The sequence below is a fragment of the Urtica dioica genome, chromosome 8, assembly GCF_054948205.1.
Source record: "Urtica dioica subsp. dioica isolate 48M chromosome 8, U.dioica_male_clone48M_v1_H2, whole genome shotgun sequence".
Lineage (NCBI taxonomy): Eukaryota > Viridiplantae > Streptophyta > Magnoliopsida > Rosales > Urticaceae > Urtica > Urtica dioica.
This window is the reverse complement of record NC_142763.1, coordinates 23,472,524-23,487,388: the sequence shown is the minus strand read 5'-3', so window position 1 is coordinate 23,487,388 and position 14,865 is coordinate 23,472,524. Positions and strand designations below refer to the sequence as shown.

The window sequence follows — 14,865 nt, the reverse complement described above, 5'->3', positions numbered from 1 at the left end:
ATAATATAATGTAGGTAAAATACGAGTATTGATCCCACATAGACTAATAATTTTAACGATTTAATTTAATTTGACGCGAATTTACTCCAAAGTATTGTCGAGTGATTATTATGATTTAACTACAAATAAGTCAAATACAAGAAAACAATAATTCTAATGAGTTTAATCGAAGAGAAAAATAGGGTCACGACTTCACCACGAACCGACTAAAGTGATTATCCATATTTTGTCTATTATTTTCTCGTTTCTGTGTTATTAATCTCACTCATTCTAAAATATTCAATATCCTCTCTCAAAGTGTTCTAGCAAACTTATGCAATTGACATATCATTGTTCTCTCGGCTTCTAATCCCATTAAAATAATCACACGCATAAAGAACAAGAATTCAAACAATTGCACTCTCGCCTAAAATTTTCTACTAACTGAGATCAACAATGATGATTAGAGTAATACTCTCTCTCAAAAAGCATACGATCCCAGATAACAATTCAAAAGTATCTAAGCAATGAACATAACAACATGCACGACTAATAATCAAGCAACTATAATGGAAATGAGCAATAGACTAAATTAAAGAATCATCAACGCATTAGTATCGGTTCGGGCTACATACCAGCCTCGTAAAAAATTAACATCTAAACAAATTCATAATCAATACAAAGCATAAAATAATATTAAATAACAAATAACGCTTTAAGATTGTTAGCCATATTACTAATAATAGGCGTGATTAAATAGACAAATTGCAAATATTAAATAAATAAATAATCAGAAACTAATAACATAATATGTAGACATGAAATACAAATTAAAGTAAATAAACTAAAATAAATAAACCGGCCAATATCACCAAAAAAAAAATGGTAGGAAGGGAGACGGAGAACAGGTCGAGGCTTGTTCGACAATTTTTTTAAAGTATTATTAATTTCCCACCGGATGCTAGAATAACTTGAGCAACCACCTCCCAGGATATAACGACGTATGAGTTGGACAAAGCACAACCTTATAACTCCGGCGAACTAGAAAGACGTGCCAGAAAACTACCACCAACACCGAGAGAATTGAGGGAAAAAGAGAAAAAATAAACTAGAGTGTAGATTTATTTCTTTTGTGTTAGTGAGCTCTCCCTCTCTCTCTCTCTCTCAAGTCTTCCCCAAATGAGAACATGCTCCAACCTTTTATAGACTCATATTCATGATCGTTTTGAGCATAAAACCGTTGCACAATGAAGACATTTCAATGCACATCAATGTCATAAAAGTGTGTTGAAGGTTCTGGAAAACAAAAATGACTAGCCTTAATGCTATGGTTGTAACCTCCAACTCATTAGTGCATGGTTACAAATACGTAAAAACATATAAAACGTTTGAAATCAAATAAAGAAAATAATTGGTCCAAAAAATTAGACCATAGCAAATATAATCCTTCAAATTTTTTGATGTTTTTTAACACACTTTGATCATCAATTCTCATTTATCTTAGCTCCGATTTATGCAAATAAATAACCGATTTTAAATTTATACCTCTCGCAACAAGGAATAAGAATCTGGTAAAACTTTCAGTTTCGAAAAGTGGACCCCACTTAAATATTTGCAACAAATCAATCAATACATTGATATAAAATACTATTTAATACCATTAAAACGCACAAATTTCCAACAGATGTAGCCCTCTTGGGCCCCTTTAATCTTGCCACTGGTTAGATTAATCTATTTCTCGTCTATGGTTCGACAAATGTAGAATAGTGTAGACAAATAAATCCTATTAGAAAAATTTGTTAGAATTTTATGTAATTAGTTAGTAATTATATATATATATATATATATATATATGTATGTATGTATTAGATAGGAGACATAGTAGCCATTGGCGCCACTATCCCACTAGAGAAATTTGTTAGAATTTTTTCTATACAAAACCATGTTCTTTGTAATAAATGTAAGTATATTTCGAAAGAAGAAATTGAGTAATTAATCGAAAGCATAGTGTTCTTTCTCTTCTTCCACTGATCTTAAGTAAGTAATCACACACATATATAGATATATATATATATATATATATATATATATATATATATATATTGTGCAAAATGCAAACACATATATTCAGTGTTGTATCTAATTCAACCTATCGCTAAGAAAATCAAGAAGAAAATAAAAAAATTATAGCTGGTTACGGTTCATGTTTATGGTTGAAAGTAATTGTTTCAACGTTTACCATCGTCCAGTATCCTACAAACGGTGTCTTATCTCCACAAGATAATGGGATGGATTTAATATTAAAAAAAAATTAAATTGCTCCATTATTTAAAAAAAATAGCAAAATAAATCAGTTTTGATTTGTTCATAAATAACAAAATCTGATTACCTCATTATTAAATAAATAACATATTGTTTAATTGGCATGATGCTATACACCCACCATTTTTTATTAAGAATATAATAATTATTTGGCACTTTTTTTATTCTTCTTTTAACGATCGTTTCACAACCCTAGACCTAGGTTTTGTCCAACACTGATAGCGGAATACTTTTCAAGGAAAAATAAATACAAATTAAAAACTTCACAGGGTTATCTAATAAGTGGCTATATAATTAATTATAATAGATTAGACATTGATTATTTTGCAAACAATAAATTTAATATGGCTTAGTTATTTATAAATTTATACTTTAAATTAGATATTCGTTACTATCTTATAGTAGATAAAGCCAAATGAAAAAAGTTTATAAATTAAATTACCATTCATTTAAATATATTTGCTGCTCTATATCTTATGATAAATTAAGCCAAATGAAAAAAGTTTATATATGAGATTAAATCTTCGGATTATTTTTTATAATATATAATTTTTATTTTTATAGCGTTTAACTCATTTATCATTCTAAGTGAAGTTTATAACCTAATGAGGTACGTAATTACGGGTGCATTACATATAAAAGATTATTTGGCGCAATTAAGGTTCGAATTTCAACCTCGTATAATCTCCAAACTAAACTAATATCTATATACATAATATATTTTTGAATATATCGGAAGTATGTGACGTTTTCCAAGACCTTCTCGCCGTCAACAATTCTCTTCTCGCTGTCAACAATATTTCTCATTTAAAATACAATTATTGATGGTATGCGCATGCTTGCAAGAGTTTCGTGGTAAAGGAAAATTCGACTGAAATTAAAATGATAAAAAAAAAGTCAAACATCAATATTCGCCCATTTCAAATATGATTTTTACTCTCATGATTGATAGCTCGGCTAATCATTTTAATTTTAAAAATGATGGCTTAGAACTGTGTCTGATGGCATTTCGTACAAGCTTGTTTAGTTAAGCGATCACCACTGTCTTTACAAAAGTGTATTTTGTCTCGTTCCTATACATTGACTAGTACAATAACATGTTCACGTTATTAAGATACATTGGCTGTTGAATGAATCTAGGCAGAGGTGAATCCTATTATATGTTAATTTTATTAACAGTGTTTTTATTACTTTGTTAGAATTTTATTTCAGTAACTTTTTTAACGTTGATATTCTCAAGTTTTTTAATACAAAAATAATATTAAAACCAATATTTATCTTGAGACTAACCCTCTATTAAGCCATTTGAAACTTAAGGTGTCATAAACTACCCACGGTTTCTCAATTTTTTTAAAAATATATAAAGAACCGAAATTAAATTCAAGCTACATTTTTTTAACTAAGTTTAAATATGAAACAGATATATTAAAGTAGGTAGCTATAAAAGATGAAAACATTGATTACTTTCTTAAAATGATTTTAAAAAAAAAAATTGATTTGCTATACAAGTATTATTCTACATGCGACTATCCAAATAAGTATCTCAAAAAATTTAACTTTTTCCCAAATAAAACTAGGGTGTAAGTAATTGCTCAATTTATATTCTTTACTCCAATATATATTCAAACAATAAAATTAGCAAATAAAACTTATTATCGGAGGTGTTTTCATTTAAAATTTGAACTGGTAAAATAAGTTAAACTATTTAATTATAAATAAAAGAATTGCTAAGTTTATTCATAATTTCAGATCCATGCAAAATAAATCAGTATTTAAATAATAAATTAGCAAATCAAGCTTTCTTATAATTTAAATTCAATTTAATAATTGTACCGGCTGTTCTGAACTACATAACAACAAACTTTAAAAACAATAAAGTTGAAATAATTTTAATCGGACATAGGACTTCTTCATTAGAATCACAGCAATTATTGCGCTATTCTAACGTAAAATTTTACTCTGACAGTCTGACTACATCATGCATATATTTTCAATATTATCTTGTCAAATTAATATTTAAGTACAAAATATCCAACAATCGAAGACGCGCAATGGCCGCGTTATGCACTGTGGCTCAATTATTGAACAGGCTTATAACAGAATATTCCCACTGGAATATAAGTTATATATTGTATGCCTTAGAAACAAGTTAGTTATATATACTACCAAAACCCGAGAGGTTAAAATATACGAAATTTTATGATTTTGATGTATTATTTTTTACAATGCTCACGGTTATGGGTTAGTGAGTATAGCTTCATACGGCAATACAGGGACAAAAACAAAAGAGAGTGTGATGTTGATGTCAACAAGATAATTTACTATACTAAGTACTAACAAACAATTAAGGTACAGTTGAAGATGAGAAATAGCTAACTCAACAAGCTTTAATTGGGCGTAGGACTTCTTCAGTAGAATCACAGCAATTATTGCGCTATTCTAATGTACAATTTTCGTCCGACTACATAATGCATATATTTAATTGATTTGGTCAAATTATTATTTAAGTACAAAGTCCAAACTCCAAAGAAACGAAGACGCGCAATGGCCGCGTTATGCCCTCGTGGATCAATTTAACATGCCTATAGCAAAATATTCCCTCTGGAATATAAAATGATGATCTCTACGTTTAATTATTGTGTATGCCTTAAAGTCAATTACTACTAAAACCCTAGAGAGCTAAAAAAAAAAGGAAAAGAATATATGGATCGGAGGTGGATTAGTTATAACTAATTAGTTGGCACATGGCATGGCAGTACGGAGACAAAACAAAAGAGTGTGCAATGTACGGAGACAAAATAAAAGAAGGGCATGTCTCCCAAAATGATGCAGTTTGTTTATATCAGATCCAAGTCCAGTTACACTCCCCACCGTTCGTCCTCCAATTCATCCGACGGTACGGGACGTGCCCACTCTCTATCATCTTCCACAATATCAACGGACCAAATCATTTCAACTGTTATTTTGTCTTTTTTTCTGTAAATTCAATTATTATGTCTTTATTCACCATTACCTATAAATGTTTATGAGCGAGTAATTTTATGGTACACGCACTTATCAATGATATGTACTATTACCCATTTCACCCTCTCCAATGGCCTAGATCACCTTCATAATGGGTTTTTTTTTTCCTCTGAACTTCATAATGGGATTTACATTATATAAATGGACCATAATACATAAAATACGTATGTTTTCATTTCGTCTGAAACATTAAAAATTGTGGTACGTATGTTGTTGCCAAAAAAACCTTATATGTCAATCAATAAAATTTGCGTGTAACTATTTATGTTGACCTTCTCTAAGCCATTAAAATCGAAAATGAAATAAAAGGTGAGAAGATGTAATAAAAAAAAGAATTAATGACATTTTTGGCCCCTCGTCTATGGCCTCTTTAACACCTTGGTACCTGATGAAAAAAACCTGCCATTTTGATCTTTTATGATAATCAAATTTTCAATTATAATCCTTCTGTTACTTTTAGTGTCAAAATAGACAGAAAATGCTTACGTGTCGAATAAAAAGAGTAAAGTTATTAAAATGCCCTTCTATTTTTTTTATTTAAAATAGAGAATTTCCATTTGCTAATCAAGAGCAAGTCAAGAGACGAGCGAGCGAGAGAGTTCTCATTCTCAAACCGAGCGATCTGTTTGGCTGCCGAGAATCTCCGATCGACCGATATCGGAGAAGATGGCGATTCTGTACGGGCTGGTGGCGAGGGGCTCGGTGGTGCTCGCCGAGTTCTCGGCGACGGCGACGAACGCCAGCGTGGTCGCTAGGCAGATTCTCGAGAAGATTCCCGGGAACAACGACACGAACGTCTCTTACTCTCAGGATCGCTACATCTTCCATGTCCGCCGTACGGATGGCCTCACCGTCCTCTGTATGGCCGACGAAGTCGCCGGAAGTAAGCACTATTGCCTTCCCGATCCGTTTTCCTGATCGTTTTTTCAATATCTTATTCTTCCAAGCCTGACTTCGATTTGAACCTACTTGAATCTAATTTCGCATTTTAGCTTCTTCTTTTTGTCCTCATTGATCGAAATTAGGCGTTTTGTAGTCATCACACAGTTTTATTTACAGCTTTTGGTGAACATTGATTGTTGTGTGTATTGTAGCTTGTGCGGAATCACTGGCCTCTGTTTCTATCCATTACTAGGAGATAGATTTTTTTAAAGAACGAATAAATGACTTTGAAATCAAATTATATATCTTTGCATCCACATTTTCCAGGAAGAATACCGTTTGCTTTTCTTGAGGACATTCATCAGAGATTTGTGAGGACTTATGGCCGTGCGGTTCATTCCGCCCAGGCTTATGGCATGAACGACGAAGAAGAAGAAGAAGAAATTGAAGAGTTCACACCAGCGAAACCCATTAAAGCCTCGTGGTTTGACCAGAGCTTGGACAGGTCAACCGGGTACCAGAACAGAGGGTTGACGACCAGCTGAATAGCCCCAAACCCATCTCCTCCATTAACGACCAGCTTTGAATCTCCGTAGAAAGCGAGCTTGGGATCTTTACCTCCTCCAAAGTGTGGGAACGAGAACGAGATTGAAGAATTTGAGTCGCTAATAGAAGGTCTGATCACGAGGCATAAAATTGTGAGAAAAAATAAGGCTGAGTTAGGAATGGAAATGGGTGAGCAAGCCATGGCTTGAAATGAGGTCGGAATTGAAATCTAGTGAAGAACAACGGGGCCGTGGACAGCTCAGCAGCCCGGAGTTCTAGTTCGTGACACTTCAATTATAGTTCAGTGAGGGATTCTGGTTTCATTGTCCACAGAGAATGTGTTCGGTTTACTGGTTTTGATGGTTTTTAAACTTTTTTCTTTTCTTTCTTTACTGAAATGAAATGATTCTTTTTTCTTTTTTCTCAGTCACATTGACATTTTTGATAGCATCACTGTGAAAGCTTTGTTTTTTCTTTCTTGCCTCGAGTATGACAGTTTTGTCAATGAGGAATTAGTAAGATTTTGAAGATCATATCTTGAAAGCAAGCAAATACCTTTAATCTAATTATTTTGAAACAATGGGTCTGGAACAAAGCACAAGATTTCTTATTTAGCATATGTTTCCAGTACAACACAACCACACAAGGAGAGTTATAAAAGATCATATCCTTCATAAAAAAAAATAAAAAACGATCATATGTTTCCAGTACAACACAACCACACAACTCAAAGAGAGACAGTGGCAGAGAGCTCTTCAACTTTCTGGACGAGACCCGTCTCTCACGCACGCTCTGACCGAGAAGAAGCAAACCGCCGCGTGTCTCAGGAGCTCCGGCGAGCAACTCGGACGGTGAATAGAGGAAGTAATATGGAACACGTCAAATATATTCTAAAGAAGCGAAAAACTTTCTCAATTAAAAATGCACACCTTATTTGGGAAAAGCACAAAGATATGCATCAAATCGTTCTAAAATAAATTGCCTCGATCTACTTACCCACAGCTTAGAGAAGCTCCCAACGATTTGAACTAATTGCCTCCAAATAAATGATAGTCGTCTATACCATCTTTTTTCAAAGTGAACTAGCGCTGCCTTAACTGTATCCCTGGCATACAAAGGAAAACTACTCCTAGGCTCCTCTTTCTCGATCTTCAGAGCTGGATCATCGACAGTCTCGGTGGTGGTAAGACTCTCGCCTTGATGTTCAAGAACTTCATTTTCAGTATTTTGAAACTTTGAACATGATTTACCTCTCTTAGCATTGGAACCAATCCAACTAAGAAAATATTTCGCCGCTGAAAATGCCAATCCACTGTCATTTACGTTCACTTCTTCCACCTTATCCAATGCAGGTTTCACTTCAGGAATACTTCTCTCGGCATGTTCAGATTCATCGCTTGACCACAATCCTGCACTAGTTATCCAGTCAACCGATACAAAGAAAATAATTACAATGAGACCAATCTCAACTCAGCAGAGAAACACATAAGCCCAATAACTTGAAAACAAAGTATTTGATCACTACCTTGATTTGGATAACCTGCGCTTCAGTTGTTCCAACCACCAATAGCTCACTTGAACAACCAGGCTTTCAAAATTGAAAAGAATTTCACTCAGGCAAAAACTTCTATAATGATCAAAATGGTTATAACTCAAGTGCTTAATCAATGAAGTACGGGACTTTTATTTTTCTTTTGAAAAGTTGAAATTATAATTACTGAGCATCACCAAGAACGGTGGCTCTAATAGCGTCACTTAAATAATTCAAAGAGTACCTTCAATTTCGGGTTTCACTTTCAAATTCAGTCATTACTAACACAGAACACAGACATTTCGTCGAACGATAGTCCTAACAGAACGAATCAAATCCAAACCAAGCCGATCAGGTACGGAAATCAAAATCACTCAATATCCATAAACCCTAGAGAAGACAAAAAAAAAAGCAAGAGGAAACTTACTTGCTGCACATAATTGGCGTGCATAACAACGAGAATACAGAACAAAGTGACAGCGACGAAGAGGGTAAGGCATTTCAATCTTGATGCCCAGAGGCCGCCACATAAGAACACCGCCAAAAGAAGGCGCCGGCAGCACAAGACCGCGTGGGGAGGACGACCTAGAAGTGGGTATCGCCGAACTAGAGGAGGAGTGGCCATCGTCGCGCAGATCTGGAAAACTCGAGAACTCGGTGGTCGCCGGACGATCTCTCTCGGCCTCGGCGAACGCGCGACACAGTCGAGCTCGGTTGATGGCGCGCGTGACTGAAGAAGAAGAAGAAGAAAGAAAGATGAGGAAGGAGAGGTAGTGGTGATGATCGGCCGGATCTTGAGCGAAAGAAGAAGGAGAGGAAGAGAAGAGAAAGAAAACGTGTACAGAGAGAGAGAAAAGAAGAAGATGATTTGTTTTTATTTCTTATTTTTATTTTATTGATTTTAATTGTAATATGATTTGTTTTTTAATTTATTATTAAATTACGATTTTGTCCTCATTTAAAAGGCACGTGATACGCACATGATCCATTTTTCATCTGTTTTGACGGTTTTTTTAACGGAAAGACTGAAAGTGAAAAACTGACTATCATAATGGATCAAGACTGCAAGTTTTTTCAATCAGGGACCAAGGTGTTAAAGAGGTCAAAGACGAGGGGCCAAAAATGTCATTAAAGTGAAAACTATCAAAATAAATAGTGTTTTATATCTCTTTCAAAAAAGAGAATAATGTTTTCTCAAAAGAAAAAATAATCAGTAATGTTTTATGAGGTATTTTCTTATTTTCCTTCTTCATCTTATTTCTCTCTTTCTTTACTACTTGACAAGCTTCCAACCAACTTCCTAAAATCCAACTAATAACATGTTATAAAAGTCAATCATTCTTTCTGATTGGTACATGATTGTCCATAAAATATACACTAACTAAAAATCACTATATATGATTTGAGCTGAGCTCTAATTCTAGTTTTCAACATGCAATTAACTGTGGCCAAATATTTCCATGAGTTTATATCACTATTGCTGAGTTCATGTGAAATTCGTGTAGGAATTAAACCTGGAAACCAAATTACATATAAAAGATTAAATAAATAGAAGTATAGTCTGAGTTAGCAGTTGTTAGATGAGCACCTGAGAAGCCCAAAATGTTGAATATTATAACCCACTTAAAATAATATAGTAATAAACAGTAATAATAACCCTACTTATTAACCCAATTGAATGGTCATTATGGGGTTGAGGAAATTTGTTCAAAAAGTACTAACAAACTCAAAACTGCACGTTGCATCTTAATCAAGACTGTCACCAGATTTGATGAGAGAAGTAACTTTTTTTTCACCCAGTGTACGGACACTAACACGTAAGACCTCCAAAAATAAAACCCCCCAAAGTACATGGGTATGTCTTGCACATTCATGTTAACCCACGTAATATCCTAGGCCCGTACGTGGGTTGTATGTGGGTATTGGCCCACGTGCAATATCTGTTTAATATTTTAGATAAATTATATTGGTTAATTAATTAAAAGGTAAATTCCTATTATACCCTGATGGTGGGTCTATATAAAGTGAAACCCTAGGGATTGGTCCTCTCTCAACCTATTACGTAGTTTTCTCTGCCATCAAAAGAAAGCTCTAAAGTCTAAAGAGGTCAAGAGAGAGAAACCAATTCCGGTGATCATCCGCTGCCGTCACCGTCACTCTCGTCATGGATCGAGGTAGGTTTTCTCAATCCCTAATGTTCTGTGAAAATCATCTAGTTCTAAGATCTTGGCTAATTAGGATCGTTTAAATTATGCTTACATGTGGTATCAGAGCCTTGCTTATAAAACTTGTGATTTTCCGTTTATGAATTATTTTATTTTGCTATTACTCGATGAAATTATGTTGGTCCATATGTGTTTGCGCTCATGTTTATGTCTCGGATTTATGGATATGATCGAGGCATACGCGATCTCATTATTATACCTGCTACAGCTTTGGTACGTTCAATTAATAATTTGAATCAACTGCTATTACGATTTCTTATTGTCATGTGTTCATTGTTTGAATTATCAGAAGCTTTCACCGATTATGTTAATTGGGTCCAAATATAATGGGTATTGATATTCAGTGACTTGAGGAAAAGGTTTTATATGCATGTGTAGTCTTAGAAATTCACATTGACTCTATATCTACACATGGAGTGTAATATGATGCATCAAGTTTGTTTTTCCTTTATGCATGTCTCTGATGATGTTTTGTAGATGTTCATAGTGGGATAGATGCTTTTATTTTTACAATTGTCAATGCTCATATATTTTTTTTTCTTTCATGTTTTTCTTGTTTTGTTGATGTGCATTACAAAGAAAGTACCCGTGCAAAAGTAGATATTCAATATGCGTATCTTCAATTTATGTATATTAATGATGAGGGTACGTATTACGTTTTCCTTTTATTGAAATTGAATTTTAAGGCTAATTAGTTTATTGCCTATTAAGAATAACAGATTCCTTTTAAGTGAATATCAGGATTTGACATATTTTGATTATCTTTTATTCATGAAGTTTGATTTTGTCTTATGCATATTACATCATTTTTTTTTCTTAATGACCTGGCAAATTGAAATTATTTTATTGTTTAAACCTGATCACCAAAGTGATATGGTTTTATAAAGTCTTATATTGCCAAAGGATAATAATTATAGAATAATGTTTTATAAAATTATTTTATTTTGATATCCATATTATGATCAATTTGTTAGTCACCAAAGTGACCGAATTGTAACGTTTTTTTTGGGTGTCAATGAAAATAAATTTCAATTACTCATGTTTATGTGATGCTTTTAAAGTAAATGACATTATGATATTTTAAGTTTTTTATCATGAGTAAATTGAAGTTCACGGTTATAAGACATTTTGGATCGCCCAAAGGTTGATTATTCGTTTTATAATTCATGAACATTATGGTGGTAAATTGATATGCTAGGTTAGGTATGTTTAGTATATCCAAAGATTGCAAATATATCTAATTCAAGTATGTCAATAACCTATTATGTGAAAATTTATTTTAGCATCATTTATGTTTATCTTATCGTATATATTATTGATCTGCCCAAAGGTGACTTCAATGTATATCTTATGTTTATTTCACGTATTCTGAATCTATATTATGGATTAGGTTTATTACTCAAAGCATTAATGTGTGAGCATATATTATTATTTATTTTTGCAGCCTCTTTTCCTGTTTCTCTTCAGTCGCAAGCCATGTCTGTTATTAAGTTCAATGGTCTTAATTTCTCTGAATGGTCTGAACAAGTTCAGTTTCACCTCAGTGTTCTGGATCTTGATTCGGCACTCTTAAGTGAGAAACCTGCTGCTCTAACTGATGCTAGCGGCGCTGACCAAAGATCATTCTATAAAGCTTGGGAAAGATCTAACAGACTGAGCCTAATGTTTATGCGAATGACTGTAGAAGACAACATCAAGTCCACATTTAAGAAAACTGAAAATGCTAAGGAATTTATGAAGTTTGTGGAAGAAAGCTCTCAGTCCGACTCGGCTGATAAGTCACGGGCTGGGGCACTAATGGGTAGGTTAACCACCATGAAGTTTGATGGTTCTCATACCATGCATGAGCATGTTGTCGAAATGAAGAACATTGCAGCAAGACTGAAGACCATGGGAATGGAAGTGAATGAAAATTTCCTAGTAACGTTCATCCTCAATTCCTTACCTCCTGAGTATGGCACATTTCATGTGCATTACAACACTCTGAAAGATAAATGGAATGTGCATGAATTACAAAGTATGCTCATTCAAGAGGAAGCGAGGCTTAAGAAATCGGGAAATCATTCTGCCAATCTCGTTGGTCATAAAGGAGCTAGAAAGAAACCATGGAAGACTGGAAAGGGCAAGCAAGGACTATCAAAGATTAATGAGTCATCTGTCCAAATCCACAAGAAGGAACTAAGCAATGATGCGTGCCGGTTCTGTAAAAAGACTTGGCACTGGCAGAAAGATTGCCCAAAACGTAAGGCATGGTTCGAAAGAAAGGGTAAGCCTAGTGCTTTTGTATGTTTCGAATCAAATTTTGCTGAAGTTCCTTATAATACTTGGTGGCTTGATTCTGGTTGTACCACTCATGTTTCAAATACGATGCAGGGATTTCTTACGACCCAAACCATAAGCCAAAATGAAAAATTCATCCTCATGGGAAACAGAGCCAAAGTCCAAGTTGAAGCCATTGGAACCTATCGTTTAGTCCTAGACACTGGGCATCATTTAGACCTTTTTCAAACTTTTTATGGTCCCTCTGTTTCTCGCAATCTGGTTTCCATATCTAAACTCGATAAAGCTGGGTACTCTTTTAATTTTGGGAATGGATGTTTCAGTTTATTCAAACAAAATATTTTCTTGGGTTCTGGTATTCTTTGTGATGGTTTGTACAAACTAAAGCTTGATACCTTTTTTGCTGAAACTCTTTTAACCGTGCATCATAATGTTGGTACTAAACGTGGTTTATCTAATGAATCGTCTGCTTACTTGTGGCATAAACGTTTGGGTCATATATCCAAAGAAAGAATCGAAAGGTTGGTAAAGAATGATATCCTACCTAATTTGGATTTTACCGATCTTGGAGTTTGTGTTGAGTGCATTAAGGGAAAGCACACAAGACAGACACTTAAGAAATCAGCCACAAGAAGCTCACAGCTCCTTGAAATTATACATACCGATATATGTGGGCCATTTGACGTTCCATCACTTGGTGGAGAAAGGTATTTCATCACTTTTATCGACGACTTTTCATGTTATGGATATGTCTATTTGTTGCATGAAAAATCTCAATCGGTAGATACCCTAGAGGTGTTTGTCAATGAAGTTGAAAGATAATTAGATAGAAAGGTGAAAATTGTCAGGTCTGACAGGGGTGGTGAATACTATGGAAGATATGATGAAAGTGGACAGTGCCCTGGTCCATTTGCTAAGTTCCTAGAAAGCCGTGGTATTTGTGCTCAATACACTATGCCAGGAACACCACAACAAAATGGTGTAGCAGAAAGGCGTAATCGTACTTTAATGGATATGGTTAGGAGTATGTTAAGCAATTCTTCTTTACCCAAATCTTTGTGGATGCATGCTTTAAAGACCGCTGTATATTTATTGAACAGGGTTCCCAGTAAGGCAGTTCCTAAGACACCTTTTGAACTGTGGACGGGAAGAAAACCTAGTTTAAGGCACCTGCATGTTTTTGGTTGCCCAGCAGAAGTAAGAATTTATAATCCACATGAAAGGAAACTGGACTCAAGAACAATCAGTGGTTTCTTCATTGGTTATCCAGAAAAATCTAAAGGGTATCGATTCTATTGTCCTAACCATAGTACGAGAATTGTTGAAACTGGTAATGCTAGGTTCATCGAAAATGGTGAAGTCAGTGGGAGTTTGGAACCACGTAATGTGGAAATCCAAGAAGTTAGAGTGCAAATACCTTTGCCTCTACCTTCTTCTCAAGTTGTTGTTCCTGTTCATGTTGACCATGATAATGATTTGCAAGAACAACAAATTAACGACCAAGCACCATTGAATGACGTCGTACCAAATGAACCTATCATAGATGAACCACAAGAAGTCGCATTAAGAAGATCTGTAAGAGAACGAAGATCCGCTATTTCTGATGATTATGTGGTTTATCTACAAGAGTCGGAATACGACTTAGGAATTGATAATGATCAAGTTTCGTTTTTACAAGCCATAGAAAGTGAGAATTCTATTAAGTGGTTAGACGCCATGAAAGAAGAGCTAAAATCAATGGATCACAACGAAGTTTGGGACCTTGTTGAATTGCCTGAAGGTTGTAAAAGAGTCAGGTGCAAGTGGGTCTTCAAGACCAAACTCGACTCAAATGGCAATATCGAAAGACACAAGGCTCGACTCGTTGCCAAAGGTTTTACTCAGAAAGATGGTGTTGATTAAAAAGAGACCTTTTCACCTGTCTCTAAAAAGGACTCTCTGAGGATTGTTATGGCTATGGTAGCTCATTATGATTTAGAGCTCCATCAAATGGATGTGAAAACTGCCTTTCTGAATGGGAATTTAGATGAAGAAGTGTTCATGGATCAGCCTGAAGGTTTTGTGGTTGACGGAAAG

General features: G+C 34.5%; 3 protein-coding genes across 5 annotated transcripts; 2 read left to right on the top strand and 1 right to left on the bottom strand.

Annotated features, from left to right (window-relative positions):
* The first annotated feature begins 5,870 nt into the window (after positions 1 to 5,870).
* Positions 5,871 to 7,169, top strand: LOC149388617 (vesicle-associated membrane protein 711-like). Its single transcript, XM_089624168.1, has 2 exons — positions 5,871 to 6,208; positions 6,535 to 7,169. Exons 1-2 carry the CDS (start codon positions 5,992 to 5,994, stop codon positions 6,750 to 6,752), a joined length of 435 nt encoding a protein of 144 aa, XP_089480294.1. The 5' UTR covers positions 5,871 to 5,991; the 3' UTR covers positions 6,753 to 7,169.
* A 152-nt stretch (positions 7,170 to 7,321) lies between these two features.
* Positions 7,322 to 9,146, bottom strand: LOC149388616 (membralin-like protein At1g60995). Of its 3 annotated transcripts, none has more exons than XM_089624167.1 (5): positions 8,712 to 9,146; positions 8,279 to 8,341; positions 8,004 to 8,167; positions 7,750 to 7,910; positions 7,322 to 7,643 (listed from the first exon to the last, which is right to left on the bottom strand). In XM_089624167.1, exons 1-5 carry the CDS (start codon positions 8,720 to 8,722, stop codon positions 7,509 to 7,511), a joined length of 534 nt encoding a protein of 177 aa, XP_089480293.1. In that variant the 5' UTR covers positions 8,723 to 9,146; the 3' UTR covers positions 7,322 to 7,508. The 3 variants fall into 3 exon arrangements, 2 of the variants coding, with proteins under 2 accessions (XP_089480293.1, XP_089480292.1); XR_016300806.1 differs by adding an exon at positions 8,529 to 8,602 and having other exon boundaries at positions 7,323 to 7,643; positions 7,750 to 8,167; XM_089624166.1 differs by having other exon boundaries at positions 7,323 to 7,643; positions 7,750 to 8,167.
* Positions 9,147 to 12,348: 3,202 nt separating this feature from the next.
* On the top strand, positions 12,349 to 13,030 carry LOC149388615 (uncharacterized). Its single transcript, XM_089621487.1, has 2 exons — positions 12,349 to 12,775; positions 12,883 to 13,030. Exons 1-2 carry the CDS (start codon positions 12,349 to 12,351, stop codon positions 12,915 to 12,917), a joined length of 462 nt encoding a protein of 153 aa, XP_089477613.1. The 3' UTR covers positions 12,918 to 13,030.
* The last annotated feature ends 1,835 nt before the right edge of the window (positions 13,031 to 14,865 follow it).